Consider the following 22719-nt stretch of genomic DNA (forward strand, 5'->3'; position numbering starts at 1 on the left):
TGTATGTTATTTATCTTTCCTTTCTTGCCTCTCCTTGTCAGCCATCACAGCTGTGCGTACAAACGTGGCCAACCTTAGTGATGCAGCGATGTGGAAAATCAGACGGGCGCGCTTTGCCAGGAACCGCCAGAAGAGTGTGCGTTCCCTCCGTGACAGCATCAAGGGCCCGTCCACAACCAAGCGAGCCTTCTCCCTCCCAGAGACTCTGTGTAACCGACTACGTGAGTGTCCATCGGTTGGTTAGGCTACTAGTCCGTAGGTCTCAGCTTTTGTCTGTCCCATGCTTCTACTGTTTCTCTCTTCATCAATTCACCTCTCTGTTCTGTTAGTATACCTACAAAATCTTTATTCCTGTTTGTTTCACTCAATTGCATATTTTCTCAGTGATTTGTTATCTTGCTGGAGGTAAGAGGTTTGTCTTCTCTGTGATTTCCTCATTGACCCTGCACAGGATGCGGTCTGAGTTTCTGGGAGAGGGGGTCTACTGTTGGCTTTAGACTGTGTGTGGTTGTTGAGCTTGAGTAAGCAAGTGGAGGTTAAATTATTAATGAATAACTCTGAAAAGTCTCAGCATCCAAATACATATTAGGATCCCTTTATGTGAATGATGTGAGACATTGGGATGTATAGGGTTATCTGGAAGCTCAGACTTGTGTCCTGTGCTACCTCCCAAGAACATTCTCCTAAATTGCATTCTTCATGTGTGGTTTTTAGCTTTAAGGCTTACGAGGCAAGAGCACTCTGCCCCGACTCTGGGAGATATGATAGAGAAAGTCCTGCCAGGTAAATAACAACCCAAATCTAAATACAGAAACAGATCAACATTCCCTTCAGCATAATCGCATCATATGACTAACTTATGGCTACTGATAAAGTTGATGGGCATCAGGAAACTTGATGAAAAAGCAATGTTTGCTCTTCATTGACATTCATTGCTTTTCATCCAAAATTCATAGATACCCACTGGGCATACACTGGTTGAATCAATGTTGTTCCCACGTCATTTCAATGAAATTACGTTGAACCAATGTGGAGTAGACGTTGAACTGACATCTGTGCCCAGTGGGTAGTCCGTTCTTTTTTAGTCTTAAAAACAAACAATGTTGGAATTGGAGAAAACTGTTACTCTTGCTATCTTGATAGCTTGTCACATTTTCTGTTTGCATTTTACATATTCCATGACTATGTTAAAGTGACGTCCATATATGTAATCACCCTGCCAAATGTAGACCAAGTTAGATGACTGTCGTACCCTCCCCCGAGCTTTGTTCTCCTGCTTCACCGCCCCTCTCCTCTCCATCCGCTCCCCTATCGGCAGCACGTTTCCTCCCGCCTTTTAACCCTGATGCTTCGGCCCCTCTCCAAGGCCACAGCCCCTCACCGGAGGACGACTCGGTCATCAGGGACCTGCTCCCAGAGGATGCTGGGATAGATCACCAGACGGTGCACCAGCTCATCATGGTACTCATGAAGTTCATGGCCAAAGACAAGAGCAGTGCCGAGGCAGACATCGGCAGTGCCAAGGCCTTCAACTCGGTGAAGCGCCACCTGTATGTGCTACTGGGCTATGACCAGCAGGAGGGTTGCTTCATGATCGCACCGCAAAAGATGAGGACCTCCACCTGCTTCAATGCTTTCATCGCTGGCATCGCACAGGTCAGAGGTTATCATTAACCCTATAAATGACTCTGAGTTAATGCTGTACTAGTTCCGACATTTGTTTTAAAGACAATCCTTGAGTAAATCTGGAGTTTAATCCCGAGAAAAATCCTGCTTCAGTTGGGAGTAAATGAAAGATGGGAGTTTTTCAGTTTGTTTCCCACTGTAAAGTTTTAAGTATTGTGTTGCTGCTGCTGAATGATGTGAATTATGCCAATCTGTCAAGCATCAAGAAGAACCAGGTGTGATGTGATATCTCCTCCAGGTGATGGACTACAACATTGGGCTGGGGAAGCAGCTGCTCCCCCTGGTGGTCCAGGTGTTGAAGTACTGCACCTGCCCCCAGCTCAGACACTACTTCCAGCAGCCGCCGCGTTGCTCTCTCTGGGCCCTGCAGCCACACATCAGACAGATGTGGCTCAAAGCCCTGCTGGTCATCCTCTACAAGGTACACACCACCCACAGTTGGAATATAATGAAATCTTATTCACTATGTGAATGTGTTTACATTGTAAACTTTATAGATGCAGTGTGTCTATAATTGATTACCTGTACTTGTGAAAATGTAATATTGAGGACAACTAATTAATATATATTAAGTTGCTTTGTACTCTCTTACCCTGTACTCTCTCTTACCCTGTACTACCTTTGTACTCTCTTACCCGATCCTGTGTGTGGTCTCAGTACCCCTACAGGGACATGGATGTGAGTAAAGGGGTTCTGCACCTGATCCACATCACCATCAACACCCTGAATGCCCAGTACCACAGCTGTAGACCCCATGCCACTGCTGGACCCCTCTATAGTGACAACTCCAACATCAGCCGCTACAACGAGAAAGAGAAAGGTGGGGACAACAGAGATTATCGCATGCCTGGATTGTAAATATAGCCTTTTATTTGAAATTAATCAGTAATAAGAATTAAGAGTTTTGGACATACATTACATTTACATTACATTTTAGACATTTAGCAGACGCTCTTATCCAGAGCTACTTACAGTTAGTGTATTTATCTTAAGATAGCTAGGTGATACAACCACATATCACAGTCATAGTAAGTACATTTTCCTCAATAAAGTGAGGAGGGGATGCGAGGGTGGTGCTGTGGGATGATTTAACATACTCTTTGAAGAGGTAGGGTTACAAATGTTTTCGGAAATATGGGCAAGGACTCTGCTATCCTAGCTTCAGGGGGAAAGCTGGTACCACCATTGGGGTGCCACGACAAAGAGCTTGGACTGGGCTGAGTGGAAGCTGCCCTCTTGTAGGGGTGGGAGGGCCAAGAGACCAGAGTTAGCAGAACGGAGTGCTCGGATTGGGGTGTAGGGTTTCAGCATTTAACCTTTATTTAACTAGGCAAGTCAGTTAAGAACAAATTCTTATTTACAATGATGGCCTACCCCAGCCAAACCCTAACCCGGACGACACTGGGCCAATTGTGCACCGCCCTGTGGGACTCCCAATCACGGCCGGTTGTGATACAGCCTGGAATCAAACCAGGGTCTGTAGTGACGCCTCTGAGATGCAGTGCCTGAGATGCAGTCCACTCGGGAGCTCTGAAGGTAGTGAGGGGCAGTTCCTCTTGCTGCTTCGTAGGCAATACCATGGTCTTGTAGTGGATGCAAGCTTTGACTGGAAGCCAGTGGAGTGTGCGGAGGAGCGGGATGACATGCGAGAACTTGGGAAGGTTGAAAACCGCTGCGGCATTCTGCAAAAGTTGCAGGGGTTTGATAGCACAAACGGGGAGCCCAGCCAACAGCAAGTTGCAGTAGTCCAGACGGGAGATGACAAGTGCCTGGATTAGGACCTGCGCCTCTTCCTGTGTGAGGTAGGGTCGTATTCTTTGGACGTTGTAGAGCATGAAGGAGGATATGACAGCTCTGAATGACTTGGTGTATAGAGAGAAGAGGAGATGACCTAGAACCGAGCCCTGCTGGGCATCAGTAGTGAGAGTATGTGGTGCAGACACAGATCCTCTCCACGTCATCTTGTAGGATCGGCCTGCCAGGTAGGATACAATCCAAGAGTGTGCAGAGCCTGAGACACCCAGCCCTGAGAAGGTGGAGAGGAGTATCTGATGGTTCATGGTATCAAAGGCAGCGGATAGATCTAGGAGGATGAGAACAGAGGAGAAAGAGTAGGCTTTGGCAGTGCGGAGAGCCTCCTTGAAAGAGAAAAGCAGTTTCGGTTGAATGACCTGTCTTGAAGCCTGACTAGTTAGGATCAAGAAGATTGTTCTGAGAGAGATAGCGAGAGAGTTGGTCAGAGACAGCACGCTCAAGTGTTTTGGAAAGAAAAGAAAGACGGGATACCGGTCTGTAGATTTTGATGCCAGAGGAGTCGAGTGTAGGTTTCTTGAGGAGGGGAGGGACTCGGGCCGTTTTGAAGTCAGAGGGGACGCAGCCAGTGGTCAGGAATGAGTTGATGAGGGAAGTGAGGAATGGGAAAAGGTCTCCAGAGATGGTCTGGAGAAGGGAGGAGGGGATGGAGTCGAGCGAGCAAGTCGTCGGGCAGCCGGACTTCATTAGTCGCAGGATTTCATCTGGAGAGAGATGGGAGAAAGAGACTAAGGCGTAGGGTACTTCTGTGTGAGTGGGACCAGAGGACTCAATTGGCTGAGTGAATGAGGAGTGGTTGACAAAGTGGTTGACAAAGTTGTCTGCAGAGAGGGAGGAGGGAGGAGGAGGCGGTGGAGGATTAAGGAGGGAGAAGAAGGTGGAAAAGAGTTTCCAAGGTTAGTAGCAGAAGCTCAAAATTGAGAGTAATAGAAAGTAGCTTTAGCAGCGGATACAGAGGAAGAGAAGGTAGAGAGGAAGGAGTGAAAGGATGATAGATCCTCCGGAAGTTTAGTTTTCCAAAATGTTCGCTCAGCTGCATGCAGAGTAGGGTCCAAGAGGCAGAATCAGGAGACAGGAGTGAGAAGGATTTAGCAGAAGGGAGAGATGATAGAATAGAAGAGGAAAAAGTAGTGGGAGAGAGAGAGCGAAGATTGCGACGGCGCATGACCATCTGGGTAGGGGCTGAGTGGTTAGGGTTGGAGAAGAGGGAGAGAAAAGGAAACAAAGTAGTGATCAGAGACCTGGAGGAGGGTTGCAGTGAGATTAGTAGGCGAACAGCATCTAGTAAAGATGAGGTCAAGCATATTGTCTGTCTTGTGAGTGGGAGGGCACTGGGAAAGGGTGAGGTCAAAAGAGGCAAGGAGGGGAAAGAGGGTTGGAAAGAAATTAATCGAAGGCAGATGTCAGGAGGTTGAAGTCATCAAGTACAAAGAGCAGTGAGCCATCATCAGGAAATTAGCTTATCAAGGTTTCAAGCTCATTGAGGAACTCTCTAAGGACACCTGGTAGGTGGTAGATGACAACAATGTTAAGCTTGAGTGGAATTCAAATGAGGAGATGGACAGGTGAGAGAGGGAGAAAAGAGAAAATCTCCATTTAGGAGATTCCTACCACGATGACCAGATGCTCTTGGACTATGAGAGAAATTAAGAGAGAGCAGCTGGAGTAGTGATTTGGGTGATCCAAGTCTCCGTCAAAGCCCAAAAATACAGATGTAGGATCTTAATTTAACCTACACTGCTCAAAAAATAAAGGGAAAACTAAAATAACACATCCTAGATCTGAATGAATGAAATAATCTTATTAAATCCTTTTTTCTTTACATAGTTGAATGTGCTGATAACAAAAACACACAAAAATAATCAATGGAAATCCAATTTATCAACCCATGGAGGTCTGGATTTGGAGTCACACTCAAAATTAAATTGGAAAACCACACTACAGGCGGATCCAACATTGATGTAATGTCCTTAAAGCAAGTCAAAATGAGGCTCAGTAGTGTGTGTGTGGCCTCCACGTGCCTGTATGACCTCCCTACAATGCCTGGGCATGCTCCTGATGAGGTGGCGGATGGTCTCCTGAGGGATCTCCTCCCAGACCTGGACTAAAGCATCCGCCAACTCCTGGACAGTCTGTGGTGCAACGTGGCATTGGTGGATGGAGCGAGACATGATGTCCCAGATGTGCTCAATTGGATTCAGGTCTGGGGAACGGGCGGGCCAGTCCATAGTATCAATGCCTTCCTCTTGCAGGAACTGCTGACACACTCCAGCTACATGAGGTCTAGCATTGTCTTGCATTAGGAGGAACCCAGGGCCAACCACACCAGCATATGGTCTCACAAGGGGTCTGAGGATCTCATCTCGGTACCTAATGGCAGTCAGGCTACCCCTGGCAAGCACATGGAGGGCTGTGCGGCCCCCCAAAGAAATGCCACCCCACACCATGACTGACCCACCGCCAAACCGGTCATGCTGGAGGACGTTGCAGGCAGCAGAACGTTCTCCACGGCGTCTCCAGACTCTGTCACGTCTGTCACGTGCTCAGTGTGAACCTGCTTTCATCTGTGAAGAGCACAGGGCGCCAGTGGCGAATTTGCCATTCTTGGTGTTCTCTGGCAAATGCCAAACATCCTGCACGGTGTTGGGCTGTAAGCACAACCCCCACCTGTGGACGTCGGGCCCTCATATCACCCTCATGGAGTCTGTTTCTGACCGTTTGAGCAGACACATGCACATTTGTGGCCTGCTGGAGGTCATTTTGCAGGGCTCTGGCAGTGCTCCTCCTGCTCCTCCTTGCACAAAGGCGGAGGTAGCGGTCCTGCTGCTGGGTTGTTGCCCTCCTACGGCCTCCTCCACGTCTCCTGATGTACTGGCCTGTCTCCTGGTAGCGCCTCCATGCTCTGGACACTACGCTGACAGACACAGAAAACCTTCTTGCCACAGCTCGCATTGATGTGACATCCTGGATGAGCTGCACTACCTGAGCCACTTGTGTGGGTTGTAGACTCCGTCTCATGCTACCACTAGAGTGAAAGCACCGCCAGCATTCAAAGTGACTAAAACATCAGCCAGGAAACATAGGAACTGAGAAGTGGTCTGTGGTCCCCACCTGCAGAACCACTCCTTTATTGGGGGTGTCTTGCTAATTGCCTATAATTTCCATCTGTTGTCTATTCCATTTGCACAACAGCATGTGAAATTTAATGTCAATCAGTGTTGCTTCCTAAGTGGACAGTTTGATTTCCCAGAAGTGTGATTGACTTGGAGTTACATTGTGTTGTTTAAGTGTTCCCTTTATTTTTTTGAGCAGTGTATATTGTTGCAGGAAAATAATCCTTCAGCAACAGGATTTTAAAATTTAGTCCATAATGTTGCTTGATCGGTGGTAAGGTTATTAGCTGGCCAAAAATTAGGCTGCATGAAAAGGCAATACTGTTAATATAACTGTGTGTTAATGTGGGTTTTCAGTGAATTTATGTAAATCACAAAGCTCATCTGCATTTCCTGCAGTGCAAGAAAATAGTTAGCAACAAAAGACTGATCAAATTAAGATCCTACACCTGTAATGTGTATGATGTTTTTTTCAGAGGAGGACAGTGTATTTGATGAGTCTGACGTTCATGACACCCCAACTGGAGCAGGCAACAAGGAGTCTCAGACCTTCTTCGCCCGTCTGAAAAGGATCGGTGGCAGCAAGTCTGTCAAGTACCAGCCGGTAGAGCTGAATGCCCAAAAAAGTATGAAAATAGTCTCAAAGGATGACCTATTTTATCCAGCAATTAAATTAATTGAACTTAAATGCTTTCGCTGACATGAATTGAGCATTCACAGATTTTCCCAATCAGATATGATCTATCTTTTGATCCTCTCTCTGTCTGCGTCAGGTGAAATTGAGCTGTCTGAGTACCGTGAGGCCAGTGCAGTGCAGGACAACATCTTGCACTGTGTGAGGGAGGAGAGCACCAGGAAGAAGCGTCTGCAGGCCATGCACAAGCAGAAGTCCCTGGACATTTCCAACACTGACTCCATCCTCTACAACTTGGACGAGCACCGACGCAAGTCCTGCATAGACCGCTGTGACCTGCAGCATGGTACCCCCGGGCCCCCCTCCTCCACTACCTCCCACCCCAGGCGGACAGGGGGCCACGGGAAGGGCTCGTCAGATGGCTCCTCAGGCCGAGCGGAGGGCAGTGACCACCAGGACCGTTCAGGAACCCGGGGGGGCCACTCAGACTGCTCTAGGCCTGTCATCCCAGAGGTGCGTCTCAGCTGCATGGAGACGTTTGAGGACAAGGCTGACTTGGACTCCCCTCTTACAGGCGGCTCTTCTGCAGAGAAGGAGGACCAGGACCTCATTGACCTCTCCTCCGACTGCACTTCAATCCCAGAGAAGCACTCCATCCTTTCCATGTCTGACAGCGACTCCCTGGTGTTTGAGCCCCTACCACCACTGAGGATCGTGGAGAGTGACGAGGAGTTTGACCTGAACATGGTGATGGGCCCCAGGTTGAATGGGAGTGCCAGGCCCCCTGCTTCCCCTGCCATGCCTGCTGCCTCCCCTGCCAGGCCCCCTGCCTCCCCTGCCAGGTCTGCTGCCTGCCCTGTCAGGCCTGCTGCCTCCCCTGCCAGGCCCCCTGCTTCCCCTGCCAGGCCCCCTGCTTCCCCTGCCAGGCCTGCTGCCTCCCCTGCCAGGCCCCCTGCCTCCCCTGCCAGGTCTGCTGCCTCCCCTGCCAGGCCCACTGCCTCCCCTGCCAGCAGCAGTACCGTGTGCCTGTCCCCCATGGTGCAGGTGAGCGTGGACGACTGTTCTAAGGAGAAGAGGACCACAGACTCCCCATCAAAAGAAAGCCCCCAACAGCCTCTACAGAGGAGGCCACGCTATGCAACCCCCACCACCTCCCTGGAGCTGCCTGACTGGTCGGAGCACCCTGGCCTGGAGAGCCCCATGACTCTCAGCTTACAACAGAAGAGGGACCTGCTGAGGAAGACCCCTGCTGTCCCTGACACCTCCCTGGATGACTTTGTGCATCCTGAGGACTTGAAGGCAGGGGTGGGTCTGGGGACCAGTCCCTCTGGCAGGATGATCTTCCTGGACATCCCTGAGGACACAGTTGAACCCCTCACCTCTCTGGAGGGGAACAACAACGATGAAGAGGAATATTATGAAGAAGATGATGAGGACCTTGATGACAGTGACTTTAAACCTGATGATGATGAGAATGACGAGGCAGAGTTTAAGATCCAGATAGTTCCCCGGCAACGCAAACAGAGGAAGATAGCTGTGAGCGCCATCCAGAGAGAGTACCTGGACATCTCCTTCAACACCCTGGACAAGCTGGGTGAGCAGCCCACTGACACAGGTAAGAGAGATCAGGGTCAGGGGAGACAGGAGCCGAAGTCCAGAGAGAGGGGTCCCTCTGTATGGACTTACAGCTGCTGTATCCTTTTCTGTGCCCCTGAGATAAGTATGCTGACTTCATGCACAATGTGCCTTTGGACGTATGTGTGTTTCAGTGACGACGTCTCTAAGGTTTGAGGGGGCTTATGGGATATGATAAATTGATTGATAAAATAATTTATAAAATAAGTTTTCTACTGAAGTGTCTGCTTAGAAGTGCAGAACCACATATATCCATGCTACCTCCAATCTTTAGTCAACTGGTCACCATTGCTGTTTCCTGTCCTGTGGTGTGGCTTTGTCTCTCCCTTTTCCCATTCCAACCCATGGTAAACTTCTGAAAAGCCTACTGTAAAAGAAAGTCTGAGAAACCGATAAGTAAATATCAGTACAGCGCCTTCAAATTACTGCAACACACTTTCCATAAATAGCTGTCCATATAAGAACTAGTAATAGCCTAAATGAGAAGGCAATTTCTTTTTTTACTAAATAGTACATCAATAAACCACATCTTCATTTTAGATTGCTCTTGCACTAGGACTCAATGTATACTTGCAGTTAATTACTTGTAGCTCAACACTACATTTGTATTGGCGTTGGGTGTCTGCAACATCCCATGCGCTAACCAGTTGTCTACATGTGAGGTAAGAAGGAGGCTGAGATGCTGAAGCAGACACTATTCCGCCCCATCACTCACCCACATTGCCTTGCAGATCACAAAGTTCTGTCTACCCTGGAAAAGCCACGGGAATCCGCCTCAGCCCCCACCCTTGAAGCTGCTATCCCAGAAACAAGCAACCGCTCTTCAGTATCAAGTAGGATCCAAATACTTCCACATTGTCATGTGTTTAAATCACCCCAAAACACGGATGTGGTCATTACACCAAGAACTTTACACTGTTCAGACATTTGGCCTTGACTTTCAAAGGTGTAAAATACTTTTTTTTAGTAGTGTTTTTCTCAGCCTTTTGTTTAAGACACCAGTGCAGTTTTTTCAGGGTTATTTTCTTTTTCTTATCAATAGATCAGGATTCTACCTATCCGACTATATATAAATTAATTAATATACGCAACTAAGCCATTAAATCATTTCATTTTTATATTTACCTCTGTGAGTGTCTTCTACTCCCCATTTTCCTGACGGTTGCTTTAAAGGGCAATTCCACCACTTTTCAACTTCATATTCATCATCTCCAGCACGAATACAGTGTCTACATTATGTGACCGACCGGTTCGATTTGGTCTTATGTTGCAAAATTTGAAATTGTCTTTTTTACGTTAGATAAAAGTAGAGACTCAGAGCTAGAAAATGGTATACCATACACTGCAGTTGAGGAACAATGGGAAAGTAATTCTGCTTTGAAAGTTGATAAACTTGTAACCTCACTTTTGAGAAAATGGCCCTTGAATGTTTTGGTACCTTCTTTGTCTACACCCATTCGGCATTGTTCACACCCTTTTAAGCTTTAGCCCCACCCATCTCTTTAAGGATTCACATGTGAGGCCATGTATTAAACAACCATAGATTTCAAGACTAAAGGCTGGTTTATGCTACGGGTGTGTCAAAAATGTTTATCTGGAGTGCCAGAGTGTGCTCTGGGTGTTCGTAAACTCAGAGCATTGTCAGATTGGCAGGACGCTCTGGACAAAAAGTAGGGTTGATCCGAGCGTTCTGACCTAACAACAGCAGTCAAGCACCCAAGCTAACTGGCTAACTTTGGCTAGCTACTTCCAAACACCAATGAGAGAACATCTCACTCTGACCATTTTACTTGCAGAGCTAGCAGAGCTGATTAGGCTGTTTTCATGTTAACCAGAGCGTTGGCGACTGCAACTGTGCTGCTGGCTACAATTTAATAAAAAAAATTTGCCAACGTTTACTAACACCAGCCATATTCAACAGGTGTTGAGCGTTCATAAATTTGTTATTTTGCGCTTTGGCACACTCAGACGAAAGTACTCTGAAATTGGCATAGGTTGCCAGAGCGAATTTATCAGCTGCCAGCGACAGTTGTCGCAGTGACATCATAAACATTTTATTGAAATAGGTACTTGCATAGTGGAGTATTTTGTTTAGACATGTAGCTAGCTAGCTAAACAATGAACCATAATCCCAACTCATAACGTTACTACCCTACAGTACACTTTAACTTGAAATGAAAATGACTTTCTGACAAAATTAGAACCATGTAATATCTGAAAATGTAGCTAGCTAGACTCTCTTACCCGTATACATGGATGGACGCTTCACCCTCTCTGTCACGGATGCCATGGTTGCCCTTAGTTTGAAGATGTAATCCAGAGACAGGTGTTTTATACAACAGCCTTCTGTGTGTTATTTTTTCGACTCCGTCTGCATATTTACAATCAAACCCTCTAATTCCACTGATTTCAAAACTCGGTCCTCCAGAAATTGGAGAGCAACACTTTTGCAGTTCTACTACGTGAAATCTTTCAAAAATGCAGCGTTAGAAAGGATTACCTATTATAGACAGAAAGGTGCTACATGGCAGACCAATCCAAACTCATCTCTCAGCATGTCCAGCCCTTCATTATCTCAGCCAATCATGGCTAGCAGAAAGGTTGCTGGCTTTTTCTTATTTTTTTGTATTTTCACCCCTTTTTTCTCCCCAATTTCATGGTATCCAAATGGTAGTAGTTACAGTCTTGTCTCATCACTGCAACTCCCATACTGACTCAGGAGAGGCAAAGGTCAAGAGCCATGCATCCTCCGAAACACAACCCAACCAAGCCACACAGCTTCTTGAGACAATGCCCATCCAACCCAGAAGCCAGCCACACCAATGTGTCAGAGGAAACATGTACACCTGGCGACCATGTCAGCGTGCACTGCACCCAGCCCGCCCCAGGAGTCACTAGTGCGCAATGAGACAAGGATATCCCTGCCGGCCAAACCCTCCCCTAACCCAGACGACGGTGGGCCAATTGTGCGCCGCCCCATGGGCCTCCCGGTCGCGGCCGGCTGCAACAGAGCCTGGACTCGAACCCAGAATCTCTAGTGGCACAGCTAGCACTGCTATGCTGTGCCTTAGACCACTGCGCCACTCGGGAGGCTGCTGACTTTTTCCATGGCTAAACCAACTAGACTCGTAATTTAACAATTTTATTTGTATTTACAGATGGCATACAAGTTTGTTATTAAGGCACATGAAAGTTCACATGTTCCAGAAGGCATTTCTGACCCAAAAAAGTTTATGTTCAAATGGTGCTCCAGTGAAGTAGTGACATGCGACACACGCCTAGTTTCCTGAAAAGGGTTACATGTGAAAACAGCATATTTCTATGATCAGTGGTTAAAAATATAAGAAGAAAGGTCCTAAAACAATTATTCTCTGTGACATCACAGGGTAGGATTAAAAGTAAAAAAACAGGGATTCTCAAAACCTGCAACGAGTTTCTAGCCCAAGGTAGAAATGCACCATTGTCACATATGTTGGCACTGGCATTGTGCTGGAGATAATGAAAATGAGGTTGAAAAGTGGTGGAGTTGCCCTTTAAGTAAACCAGACACTGAAATTAAAATAGTGGAGATAGAGGGAAAGTACCAGGCAGCTCAATCCTTTGGGTGTGTGTTTGTCGCACCCCCAGCTCAGTACCGTCAGGCAAAGCGAGGCTCGTTGGGAGCTCTAACCATGAGCCAGCTGATGAAGAGACAGCTGGAGCACCAGTCCAGTGCCCCTCACAACATCAGCACCTGGGAGACAGGTCAGTCACTGCTAACTATCTCTAGTCCACCTCTCCAGAGGGAAAAACATCAAAACAGATTTTTAATGACTGTGCTTGATTGGGTTTGGCTGTGCTGATTTTAGTGTTTCTTTCTACAGGCCCCACCAAGACCAGCCTCCTATCTGCCCCCAGTACAGTCAGCATGTTTGTGCCTGCCCCTGAGGAGTTCATTGACGACCAGCCCACCACCATGACTGACAGGTGAGGGAACCTACCGCCAACCACTAACACTGACTGGTGTGTCATTCAGGATCGCAGACACTGTATACATGAATGGTTATTTAGTGTTATTAATGATAATACTGTGTGGTCACACAGGTGTCGTGACTGTGGTGCAGTGCTAGAGGAGTATGATGAGGAGACCCTGGGCCTGGCAGTGGTGGTGCTCTCCATGTTCATCCACCTCAGCCCTGACCAAGCTGCTCCACTGCTGCTGGACATCCTGCAGTCTGTGGGCAGGTCTGGCAACTACAGCAGCTCCTGCACCAACCCTATTATACATCCTCATACCCAAACCTGATTGTTCAGTAACATTTTTGCACACTCTCTGTCATGTCTCCATTGTTAAATTCAGATTTGTGTCTTTCAGGCTGGCATCTAGTGCTAATTTCTCTGGGCAAGCTGAGAGGTATGACACATCACAACCAGACATACTAAGTATATTATTATATTGTGTGTGCTAAACTCAGGTGTAATGTGGATGCTGATGATTTGTTCACGCTGGCTGTATTCTTGTTCGCTGGCTGTATTCAAATGAGAATATATGCCAACATGAGGTGCAGACGTTCTATGTGTGTTGATGTCTCTGTTGGTGTAGCATGTTGATCCCTGGCAACGCAGCAGGTGTGGCTAAGCAGTTCCTCCGCTGTGTGTTCCATCAGCTGGCCCCCAATGGCATCCTGCCCCAGCTCTTCCAGAGCAACATCAAAGGTCTACTCATACACACCACAATATGTCTCCTGTTAGGAGCAGCTCTCCGAGGGTCATGGTTGGATCTTTACCCTCATTCTTTTCTGTGCATTTTCAGATGGAGGTTTTCTGAGAACGTTGGCCTTGTCCCTGATTGATTTTAATGAACTGAGTTCTGTGGCTGCACTGAATCAGCTGCTGGAGGTGGGACGTTTTCCTGCTTAGTGTAATGCTTAAAGCTCAGCACTTGGCTGAAGGTACTATGCGGTGTGTGTTTGTGTATGGGCTTTATATTTTATTTTTAACTTTAATTAGTAAATATTTTCTTAACTCTATTTTCTTAAAACTGCATTGTTGGTTACGGGCTTGTAAGTAAGCATTTCAAGGTCTCCACCTGTTGTATTCGGCGAATGTGACAAATACATTTTTATTTGATTCAATCAGTAATGCAGAAGATCAGCGTTATAACGCGGTTGACATTAAAAGCAATGTTTCCGCATTCATAGTAAATGCTGCGTATGTCGGCTCTATCGGAAATGACCTTTACATTTCAATCGCGCTACAACGCACATCTTCCAGATCTTGAATTGAATCGAGCCCTGTCTTGAATCTCAAGAAAAATCTTCACTTTCATCATGTATCCAGCAGGAGGAGCTCTTGTAAAAGTTGACAAGACTAACACTGCTGTTTGGATAGCATGATACTAAAGCAGATAATGAATACTGCTGAAGAGCATGCCTCTGCATGGTTATTAAAATATTTACTCTGCACTATTAACTTGGTTTGTTTTATTTAGCAATCTTGCACTGTTACAATGTTAAAGCAATAGCACTTATGATAGTCTATCTCAGTTCACTCCTTTGGCTCATAACAATCAATAGTCCAAACCACTTTTAGAATATATTTTTAAACAATAATGTAACAGCTTGTAAGGGCTCTATGGCAATAAATTGTAACCCTGTTATCATTTATGCCACTGTCCTCAGGGTCTGAACAACAAGAAGAGTCTACCAGCAGGGGGCACCATGCTGCACTGCCTGGAGAACATTGCCACCTTCATGGAGGCCCTGCCCATGGACTCCCCCAGCAATTTGTGGACCACCATCTGCAATCAGTTCCAGACCTTCCTCACTAAACTACCCTCTGTGCTGCCTCTGAAGGTACTGGACCTCGCTCTGCATATAGGCTGCATTGACTGTTTTTTGACTGATCAATATAGAGCTATAGCCTTATGAAGAATTTGATGACGTCTCTCTCAGTGTCCCCTGGACTCCAGTTTGAGGATCATCATTTGCCTGTTGAAGATCCCCACCACAAGTGCAACCCGGGTGAGTCTGTCTGTGTGTGCTTGATATACATTAAGACTACTAACCAAATGGTGAGGTCAGTCTTCATTTGAGTGTCAGAAATACCACTATCCCAGGCCCTGAGCAGGTTATGATTGGTTACATTCTGACTCTTTAAATAAAATGACTTAGACCTGATAGCATTCAGTTATGTCAGATCAGAGGAAGGCCCGGAAAATTGCCAAAATACTCCAGGTGCCCAAGCCATGGACTGACAGTTCACTCAGCTACCGTCTGGCAAATGTTACCTGAGCATTGGCTCTCGGACCAACAGTCTCCGAAACACCTTCTACAAACCATAAGTGTGCGAAATAGTTAACTGATGGCTACCCGGACTATCTTGAACTGACTCAATGAACACTCACAAGACTATATATACACACTATATATACACACACTACACTGACACACTAAACCCACACACATTCACAACATTATGCACACACACACACACACACACACACACACACACACACACACACACACACACACACACACACACACACACACACACACACACACACACACACACACACACACACACACACACACACACACACACACACACACACACACACAACAAACACACATGCGCATACCGACACAACACACCTCTGTTCTTTGTTTTATTATTATTATTATCTATCCTGATGCCTAGTCACTTTACCCTGCATTCATGTACATATAGTATCTACCTCATATTCCTCCACATTGATCTGGTATTGATACTGCCTCCATTGAGCATTTTATTATTCGTGTTACTATTTATCTTTTTATTATGATCATTTTCTAACTCTGCATCATTGGGAAGCGCTCGTCAGAAAGAATTGCATGGTTAAGTCTACAACAAATAACCTTTAGATTTGATTTGAGATCTTGTTCAGTGGTCAGTGAACAGCTCACTCACATTGACTGTCATTTGCTTGACTGAACCCAGAAGTCTTACTCATTTGGAATGAGCAGAAAATATAACAAAACCACTGGTGTGGTAAGATCCCCTCACCCACCCTCCAGGCATTGACCCTTAACTCCATCTCTTCCTCTTCTTCCTCAGAGCTTACTGGAGCCCTTCTCCAAACTGCTGAGCTTTGTCATCCAGTATGGAGTGTTCAGTCTCTCTTACCTGGTGGAGCTGTGTGGCCTCTGCTACAAAGCCTTCAATAAGGTAAGATATGTACAGGTTAGCTTACATTTGATATTAGTATATTTGTTTATTATGTAAAACAAACAAAAAAATTGGTACAGATGTAGGATTAATTTGATCACATTTGTTGCTTTATTTTACATTTTTACATTTTAACTGAGAGCTGCACTATCTTCCTCTATGGGCCCCTCGACCTCTCCTTTGTCCTTGCTCTCGGCCTCTTACTTGGTCCATTTTTACAATAAGCAACTCAGAAGTGACCTCTTTTATGCATGAATAAGGACTGATTGCTGATTGAACAATTGTGCAAAGAAGTTTTGCACACATGCAGAAGTGGTTCACATTCATGGGAGTCATTTGTATCAGCTCTGACCAAATGTTTACATTTTGTTTGACATGATTTACTCAACTGACTTGCGCATTTTGTAGAAAGTTGTGTTTACTGTTTTGTAAAAATGTGCTTAGGCATTTGTATTGTGTGTGAAAGCAATGAGAAATGACAGTTTTGCAAAAAATTATACTGTTGTGCTCATTAGGTTATGATGGAAAGCAAGTGGACCCAAGTTTCATTAAAAGTGTCTTAGCAATCGAGAAAAACTGTAAAATTATTTGTCGCAACGATTTGCCTTAATGAAAAATGTATAAATCCTTACAAAAAAATTAACATTATAATCCACATAATAATTCACATTTCCTGTTGCTGCAGGATTATTTTCCTGCTGTAGCAAACTGTCTTAAATTAAGATCCTACATCTGTAGTAATGCAATGATCTCATGTGAAAGGCCCAATTAGAAAAGCGATACAGAAATCTAACTTTCCCACATTGTTAAATATAAAACCATGTCTGCAGACCTTTGTGTACAGTAGTTCTTGGTTGTAATACTTATCCCCAGCCTCTCCCGCTAGACAGCAAGGTGGCTGTGTGTCACAGATGATTAAGTAGGCAATCAGCCAGTATTGATTTACATGATTAATTGGGGCTCTGGGCTGAGGATGTATGGTGTGTATCTGAGGGCAAGCCTCCCTCTGTTAGAGCTGGGGCATTGGCTGTCTCCTGCTGCAGGAATGATGGATCCTCACCCTGCTACTGCTGTCACAGCGCCATGCTTTATGTCTCCAGCTCTATTGATTTCCTCTAGCCTTTTAAATCCCTGCTATATAACATCCGTTTGTCAATATGGAAGTCAACATGACTGATAATGTCTATTTAACTGTTTCCTGTGCAGTTAGTCTTATGAGGTGAGCTTTCTCAAATGCAAGTTTAAGGAGGATTTTTCATTGGGTTATTGTAGACGTATGGATGTTTGGGAAGTTATGTTTATCACTAATGCACTATACATTGAACATTTTAACAAATGTGACACCAAATCAACTGTACCACTGGTGTTTCATGCTAATGAGAAGGCAATGATTTATTTTGTAATATACACTATATATACAAAAGTATGTTGACACCACTTCAAATGGATTCAGCTATTTCAGCCACAGGTGTATAAAATCGAGCACAAAGCCATGCAATCTCCATAGACAAACAATGGCAGTAGAATGGCCTTACTGAAGAGCTCAACATGGCACCATCACAGGATGCCACCTTTCCAGCAAGTCAGTTCATCACATTTCTGCCCTGCTAGAGCTTCCCCGGTCAAATGTAAGTGCTGTTATTGTGAAGTGGAAACGTCTAGGAGCAAGCACAAGCTCTCAGAACAGGACCGCCGAGTGCTGATGTGCATACCGTGTAAAGATCTTCTGTCCTAGGTTGCAAAACTCACTGCTGAGTTCCAAACTGCCTCTGGAAGCAATGTCGGCACAATAACTGTTTGTCAGGAGCTTCATGAAATGGGTTTCCTGTTTCAGTATGACAATGCCCCTGTGCACAAAGCAAGGTCCATACAGAAATGGTTTGTCTAGATCAGTGTAGAATAACTTCACTGGCCTGTAGAGAGCCCTGACCTTAACCCCTTTGGGATTAATTGGAATGCCAACTGCAAGCCAGATCTAATCACCCAACATTTTTTTAACATTTTACCTTTATTTAACTAGGCAAGTCAGTTAAGAACAAATTCTTATTTTCAATGATGGTCTAGGAACAGTGGCTTTACTGCCTTGTTCAGGGGCAGAATAACAGATTTTTACCTTGTCAGCTCAGGGATTCGATCTTGCAACCTTCCGGTTACTAGTCCATCGCTCTAACCACTAGGCTACCTGCCGTGCCTGACCTCACTAATGCTGTTGTTGCTGAATGGAAGCAAGTCCCCGCAGCAACGTTCCAACATCTAGTGGAAAGCCTTCCCAGAAAAGTGGAGGCTGTTATAGCAGCAAAGGGAGGACCAACTCCATATTAATGCCTATGATTTTGGAATGAGATGTTCGACAAGCAGGTGTCCACATACTTTTATAGTGTAGTGTAGTGTAGTGTAGAGTAGTGTATGAACCAATATGTACGACTACCAACGTGTATAATAAGGTGATAATAAGGTAACTACTGTATGCTATGCCATAAGTATACTAGAGAGAGAGAGAGGGGATGACAGTGTAGTCGGTAAACAGGCAGCAGGCAGAGCTCTGTATTGAGTGGATGATTTAACAGAGAGCAGTGGCTTCTCAGGCTGACAGGCTCATCTGAACTGGATCTCTGGGAGAGAGGAGATCTAGACTGGGTGCCATGCTAATCAGCTCCTCTGTCTCTCTGTCTTTATTCAGAACACAGAACACAGCCTTTATACTCCAGTACACACAGGCAACACTGTATGAGCACTGGAGAGGCAGAGAGATATAGTGCACAGCCCTGTAATATTTAATAAGACAACCACTTGGCAAACCTTCTTCCCCCAGTATGCCTAAGAGTTTATCTCACATGGTCCCTCTAAAATTAATTACAACATTTGTACACAGTGGTTTTCTATATTCTCTCTCCACTATCCTTATTTCCTCTATCCTGAGCTATTTTGTGTGTTTTGTTTGCCCAGGAGCGAGATAAGTTCTATATGTCTCGTATTGTGGTGCTGGAGCTTCTACAGGCTCTGAAGTTCAAGTCTCCTCTACCCGATACTAACCTGCTACTGCTGGTCCAGGTAAACAGTAGTACAATCAAATCTACTTGTGGAAAGGACTTCAACTCCAAAGTACCTAAGATGACTGCATATTTATTAATGTTAACTGCATCCGTGTATGTTCTCAGTTTGTTTGTTCAGATATTGGTACGAGGCTAGCAGAGTCTACTGTTCTCTCAAAGCACATGATCTCATCTCTTCCAGGGGTAAGACAGTACATCATACATTGGTTCTATGGGTCCCTTTATGATAACCTAATGAAACCAAATGAGATACAGATATTGGCCATTTGATTGTTGCACTATTCTCTCTGTCTTTTTCAGTGCACGACAGCAGCAATGGAATGCATGAGGCAATACATCAGTGAACTTCTAGACTTCATAGCAGATATGCACACACTGACCAAACTAAAAGTGAGTTTCCTCCTCCTTCACCTATCTTACATAAGTCTCACCTCTAGCCATCTTGTCATGTGGGTGGGTGCTTATATTTGTCCTATTTCACACATGTACAAGTGTGTATTATACGCAGGTGTGAATTGGAAAAATGTTTGCGTATCCCAACTCTCCCCGAGACACCCTCGGAGAGTGGTGTCACTGCCAGGCCCTAGTCATGTGACCTATCCTGTGATCATGTGACACTCTCTCGCTCCAGAGCCATATGAAGGCGTGTTGTCAGCCACTGCACGAGGACACGTTCGGAGGGAACCTGAAAGTGGGCCTGGCACAGGTAGCTGCCATGGAGATCAGCAAAGGCAATCACCGTGACAACAAGGCAGTGATCCGTTATCTGCCCTGGCTCTACCATCCCCCGTCCGCCATGCAGCAGGGGTGAGAGGCACAGACATTTACAGCACAGATGTCACGTTCAGTGATCTCACTATTTATAACCATGAAGATAGAACTATATGTCATAAATGGTATAGCAGACCTAACCAGTTATATTTCTGTAGTTGAATGCTATCAGTAGAAGTGCCTCTATATGACATTACAATACATTGGGAGTCTAATAAGACTGTAATGTTTGCTCAACAAGCGTTTAACCTCTGTCCACTCCCTAGACCTAAGGAGTTCATTGAGTGTGTGTCCCACATCCGCCAGCTGTCCTGGCTGCTCCTGGGCTCCCTGACCCACTATGCCCTGCACCAGGGCTCCACCTCCTGTATGCCCATCCCCCTGGACGCTGGCTCACACATCGCTGACCACCTCATCGTCATCCTCATCGGCTTCCCTGAACAATCCAAGGTCTGGACAATGTCTAAATGTTATATGCATAAATGTTGAAGTAAATGCTACGTAAACGTATGAAGATTTTATTTGTCCTCCCTCAACCGAAGTCTAGGATGAGATAAAGACCAAAGTGTCACTGACCTATCTCTTCTTTCCATCCTCTGTCTGCAGACGTCAGTGCTGCACATGTGCTCCCTGTTCCATGCCTTCATGTTTGCCCAGCTGTGGACCATTTACTGTGAGCAGTCGGCGGCCACTCCGGCCCTGCAGAACCAGAATCAGACAGAGTCCTCCTCCAACGCCATCCTGACCGGCCTGGAGTTCTGGAGCCGCGTCACACCCAGCATCTTGCAGCTCATGGCCCACAACAAAGTGGTGAGGAAGATCCACACGTTTATCTCTCCGTCAGCTGCAAGAGGGGGTGGGCTGGAAATAGGATGTGCATGGAGATATGTGTAACAGTTGAGTGTGAAACGTAAAGCTAGGCTATTGTCACCTCGGAAAACTACTACTCAGATTTTGGTAGTTGTAAATGTGGCAGAGGAGTTGGCTAAAGCACAAACAGATCCTTGTTGTGTCTGACAGGACATTGCTGTTATGTAAGGCCGGGATTCAATCCAATCGCGCTTTGTCCACAATGCACGTTTTAAAGGCAATGTTCCTGTGTTCGCGGAGACCACATTCACGGTAAACGTCGGCCCAATCAGAAATAACCTTTAAAGCATTGTCTAAATACACAGTCAGATTGAATCCCGGCCTAAGAATCTGCTTTGCTATGATATATTTTGATTCATATTTGGAAGCAGGGTGATCATAAATCATGTTCTGATCCCTGGCAGTAATACGAATGTGCTCTTTCTAACTTTCCAAGATGGTGGAGATGGTGTGTCTACATGTCATTAGCCTGATGGAGGCTCTACAAGAATGCAACTCAACTATCTTTGTGAAGGTAAGAGGGGCATTTACCCACAATTTCCCCAAACATTTGATTTTACACTTTATTTTGCCTCTTCATGTTGCTTTCTATTTCAACTCAAAATTCCCCTCTTCTCTCCATCAGTTAATACCTATGTGGTTGCCCATGATTCAATCTAACCTAAAGGTAAGAGTTAAATTGCAATTCAAATATGATTTGTATTATGTTTATATATGGATATAGATGCTCAAATTTTCTTCAGAACAAAAAACTCTCACCCTGTCCCATGCAGCACCTGTCTGCAGGGCTCCAGCTGCGGCTGCAGGCCATCCAGAACAGAGTGAACCATCAGTGTGTGCAGGGCCAGGCGGCCGGGGCCCTGCCCTTCGCCCTGCGCAAGTGGCTGCAGTGCACACAGTTCAAGATGGCCCAGGTGGAAATCCAGTCATCCGAGGCTGCCTCACAGTTCTACCCCATGTGACCTGCCCACCTCTCACTATGGGAGATCCTCCAAGTCCCAGTCCTCCTCAGGACCAGCATGCATCTGTCTGCTGCCTGCCTGACCATAAACATCAGGAAGTCGACTCCTGCATAAACTGACTCTCGCCGTCTTAAGACACTGCTTCTGACGTAATCATCTTCAGCACCTTTTAAACTTTGCATATCTATACTATTCTTTGGTGCAATGAAATGATAGGTGAGTACAGGGTGGGCAGGTGGGCAGATGTAGGGGGATCACAGTTCTGTAGTTAACAGGTTAGGTGTCCAACATGCTGTGTGCTGCATCAGAGGTCAGAACAGATGGAGAGAATATATAGCAGCAGATGATAGTCTGGATGAGGAATGCTGAAGCTCAGACTTGTTCACTTGGTGATGCTCATGGTCTATATCGTTATGTTCAGTTGCTTGGTTGCAAGCCTGATAAAAATAATAAAATCAAGACACATTTTCTAAATCTTGTTGTCGCTGTCATTTCTTCAGAGGACAGTTAAAGTGCACAAAGTGTGATATGATTGCACATCTGCACAGTACCTACTACAGTATATCTTCACTAAGGTTTATGGGAAAACTAAATGACGGAAAAAGGATCTGTTAAACCCAATGACTGTATAGGAACCACCCATATCCTAGCTCAGAAGAAACCAATAGCAATCATACAATATATCTTATCAGTAAATCCAATTAGACTTTAGGGCTCCTGTCTCACCTCTTCCACTGCTCTGTTCCAACAGGTTGACCCTCGCCATCAGAGCCCAGATCGATCAGCCACAATGTAGGTTGCAGTAGCAACAGAAGCAGCAGCGTTGTAACTCGATCAGGATGAAACCAAACAGCGGAGGTAAACAAGACAAGCTAGTCCGTGTTGACCGCCCCCTGTAGAGCCTAGCCATCATTTTCTACAGACATGGACCAAATACAGTTACCTCTGGTCTAATGTGGTTTGTCATGATAAAGCATTGTTGTGGAATCTAATCACAT

At 45.6% G+C, this 22719-nt stretch overlaps 1 protein-coding gene across 1 annotated transcript in view; it reads left to right on the forward strand.

Moving 5' to 3' along the window:
- The window catches only part of LOC115162271 (protein unc-79 homolog), a 51930-nt gene extending 29735 nt beyond the window's left edge, over nt 1–22195 (forward strand). The window contains exons 26-52 of the mRNA XM_029713420.1: nt 42–221; nt 715–783; nt 1319–1656; nt 1925–2107; nt 2344–2506; nt 7088–7237; nt 7385–8006; nt 8193–8860; nt 9612–9713; nt 12508–12624; nt 12744–12846; nt 12964–13104; nt 13235–13273; nt 13463–13575; nt 13673–13758; nt 14541–14714; nt 14814–14882; nt 15955–16065; nt 19012–19116; nt 19224–19301; nt 19419–19508; nt 19750–19925; nt 20156–20339; nt 20496–20699; nt 21196–21273; nt 21385–21426; nt 21533–22195. Of these exons, the coding sequence (XP_029569280.1) occupies nt 42–221; nt 715–783; nt 1319–1656; nt 1925–2107; nt 2344–2506; nt 7088–7237; nt 7385–8006; nt 8193–8860; nt 9612–9713; nt 12508–12624; nt 12744–12846; nt 12964–13104; nt 13235–13273; nt 13463–13575; nt 13673–13758; nt 14541–14714; nt 14814–14882; nt 15955–16065; nt 19012–19116; nt 19224–19301; nt 19419–19508; nt 19750–19925; nt 20156–20339; nt 20496–20699; nt 21196–21273; nt 21385–21426; nt 21533–21721 (4574 nt within the window). The 3' untranslated portion in view covers nt 21722–22195. The remainder of the gene's footprint in view (nt 1–41; nt 222–714; nt 784–1318; nt 1657–1924; nt 2108–2343; nt 2507–7087; nt 7238–7384; nt 8007–8192; nt 8861–9611; nt 9714–12507; nt 12625–12743; nt 12847–12963; nt 13105–13234; nt 13274–13462; nt 13576–13672; nt 13759–14540; nt 14715–14813; nt 14883–15954; nt 16066–19011; nt 19117–19223; nt 19302–19418; nt 19509–19749; nt 19926–20155; nt 20340–20495; nt 20700–21195; nt 21274–21384; nt 21427–21532) is intronic.
- Nucleotides 22196–22719: the final 524 nt, after the last annotated feature.

The sequence above is a fragment of the Salmo trutta genome, chromosome 25 (assembly GCF_901001165.1).
Source record: "Salmo trutta chromosome 25, fSalTru1.1, whole genome shotgun sequence".
Lineage (NCBI taxonomy): Eukaryota > Metazoa > Chordata > Actinopteri > Salmoniformes > Salmonidae > Salmo > Salmo trutta.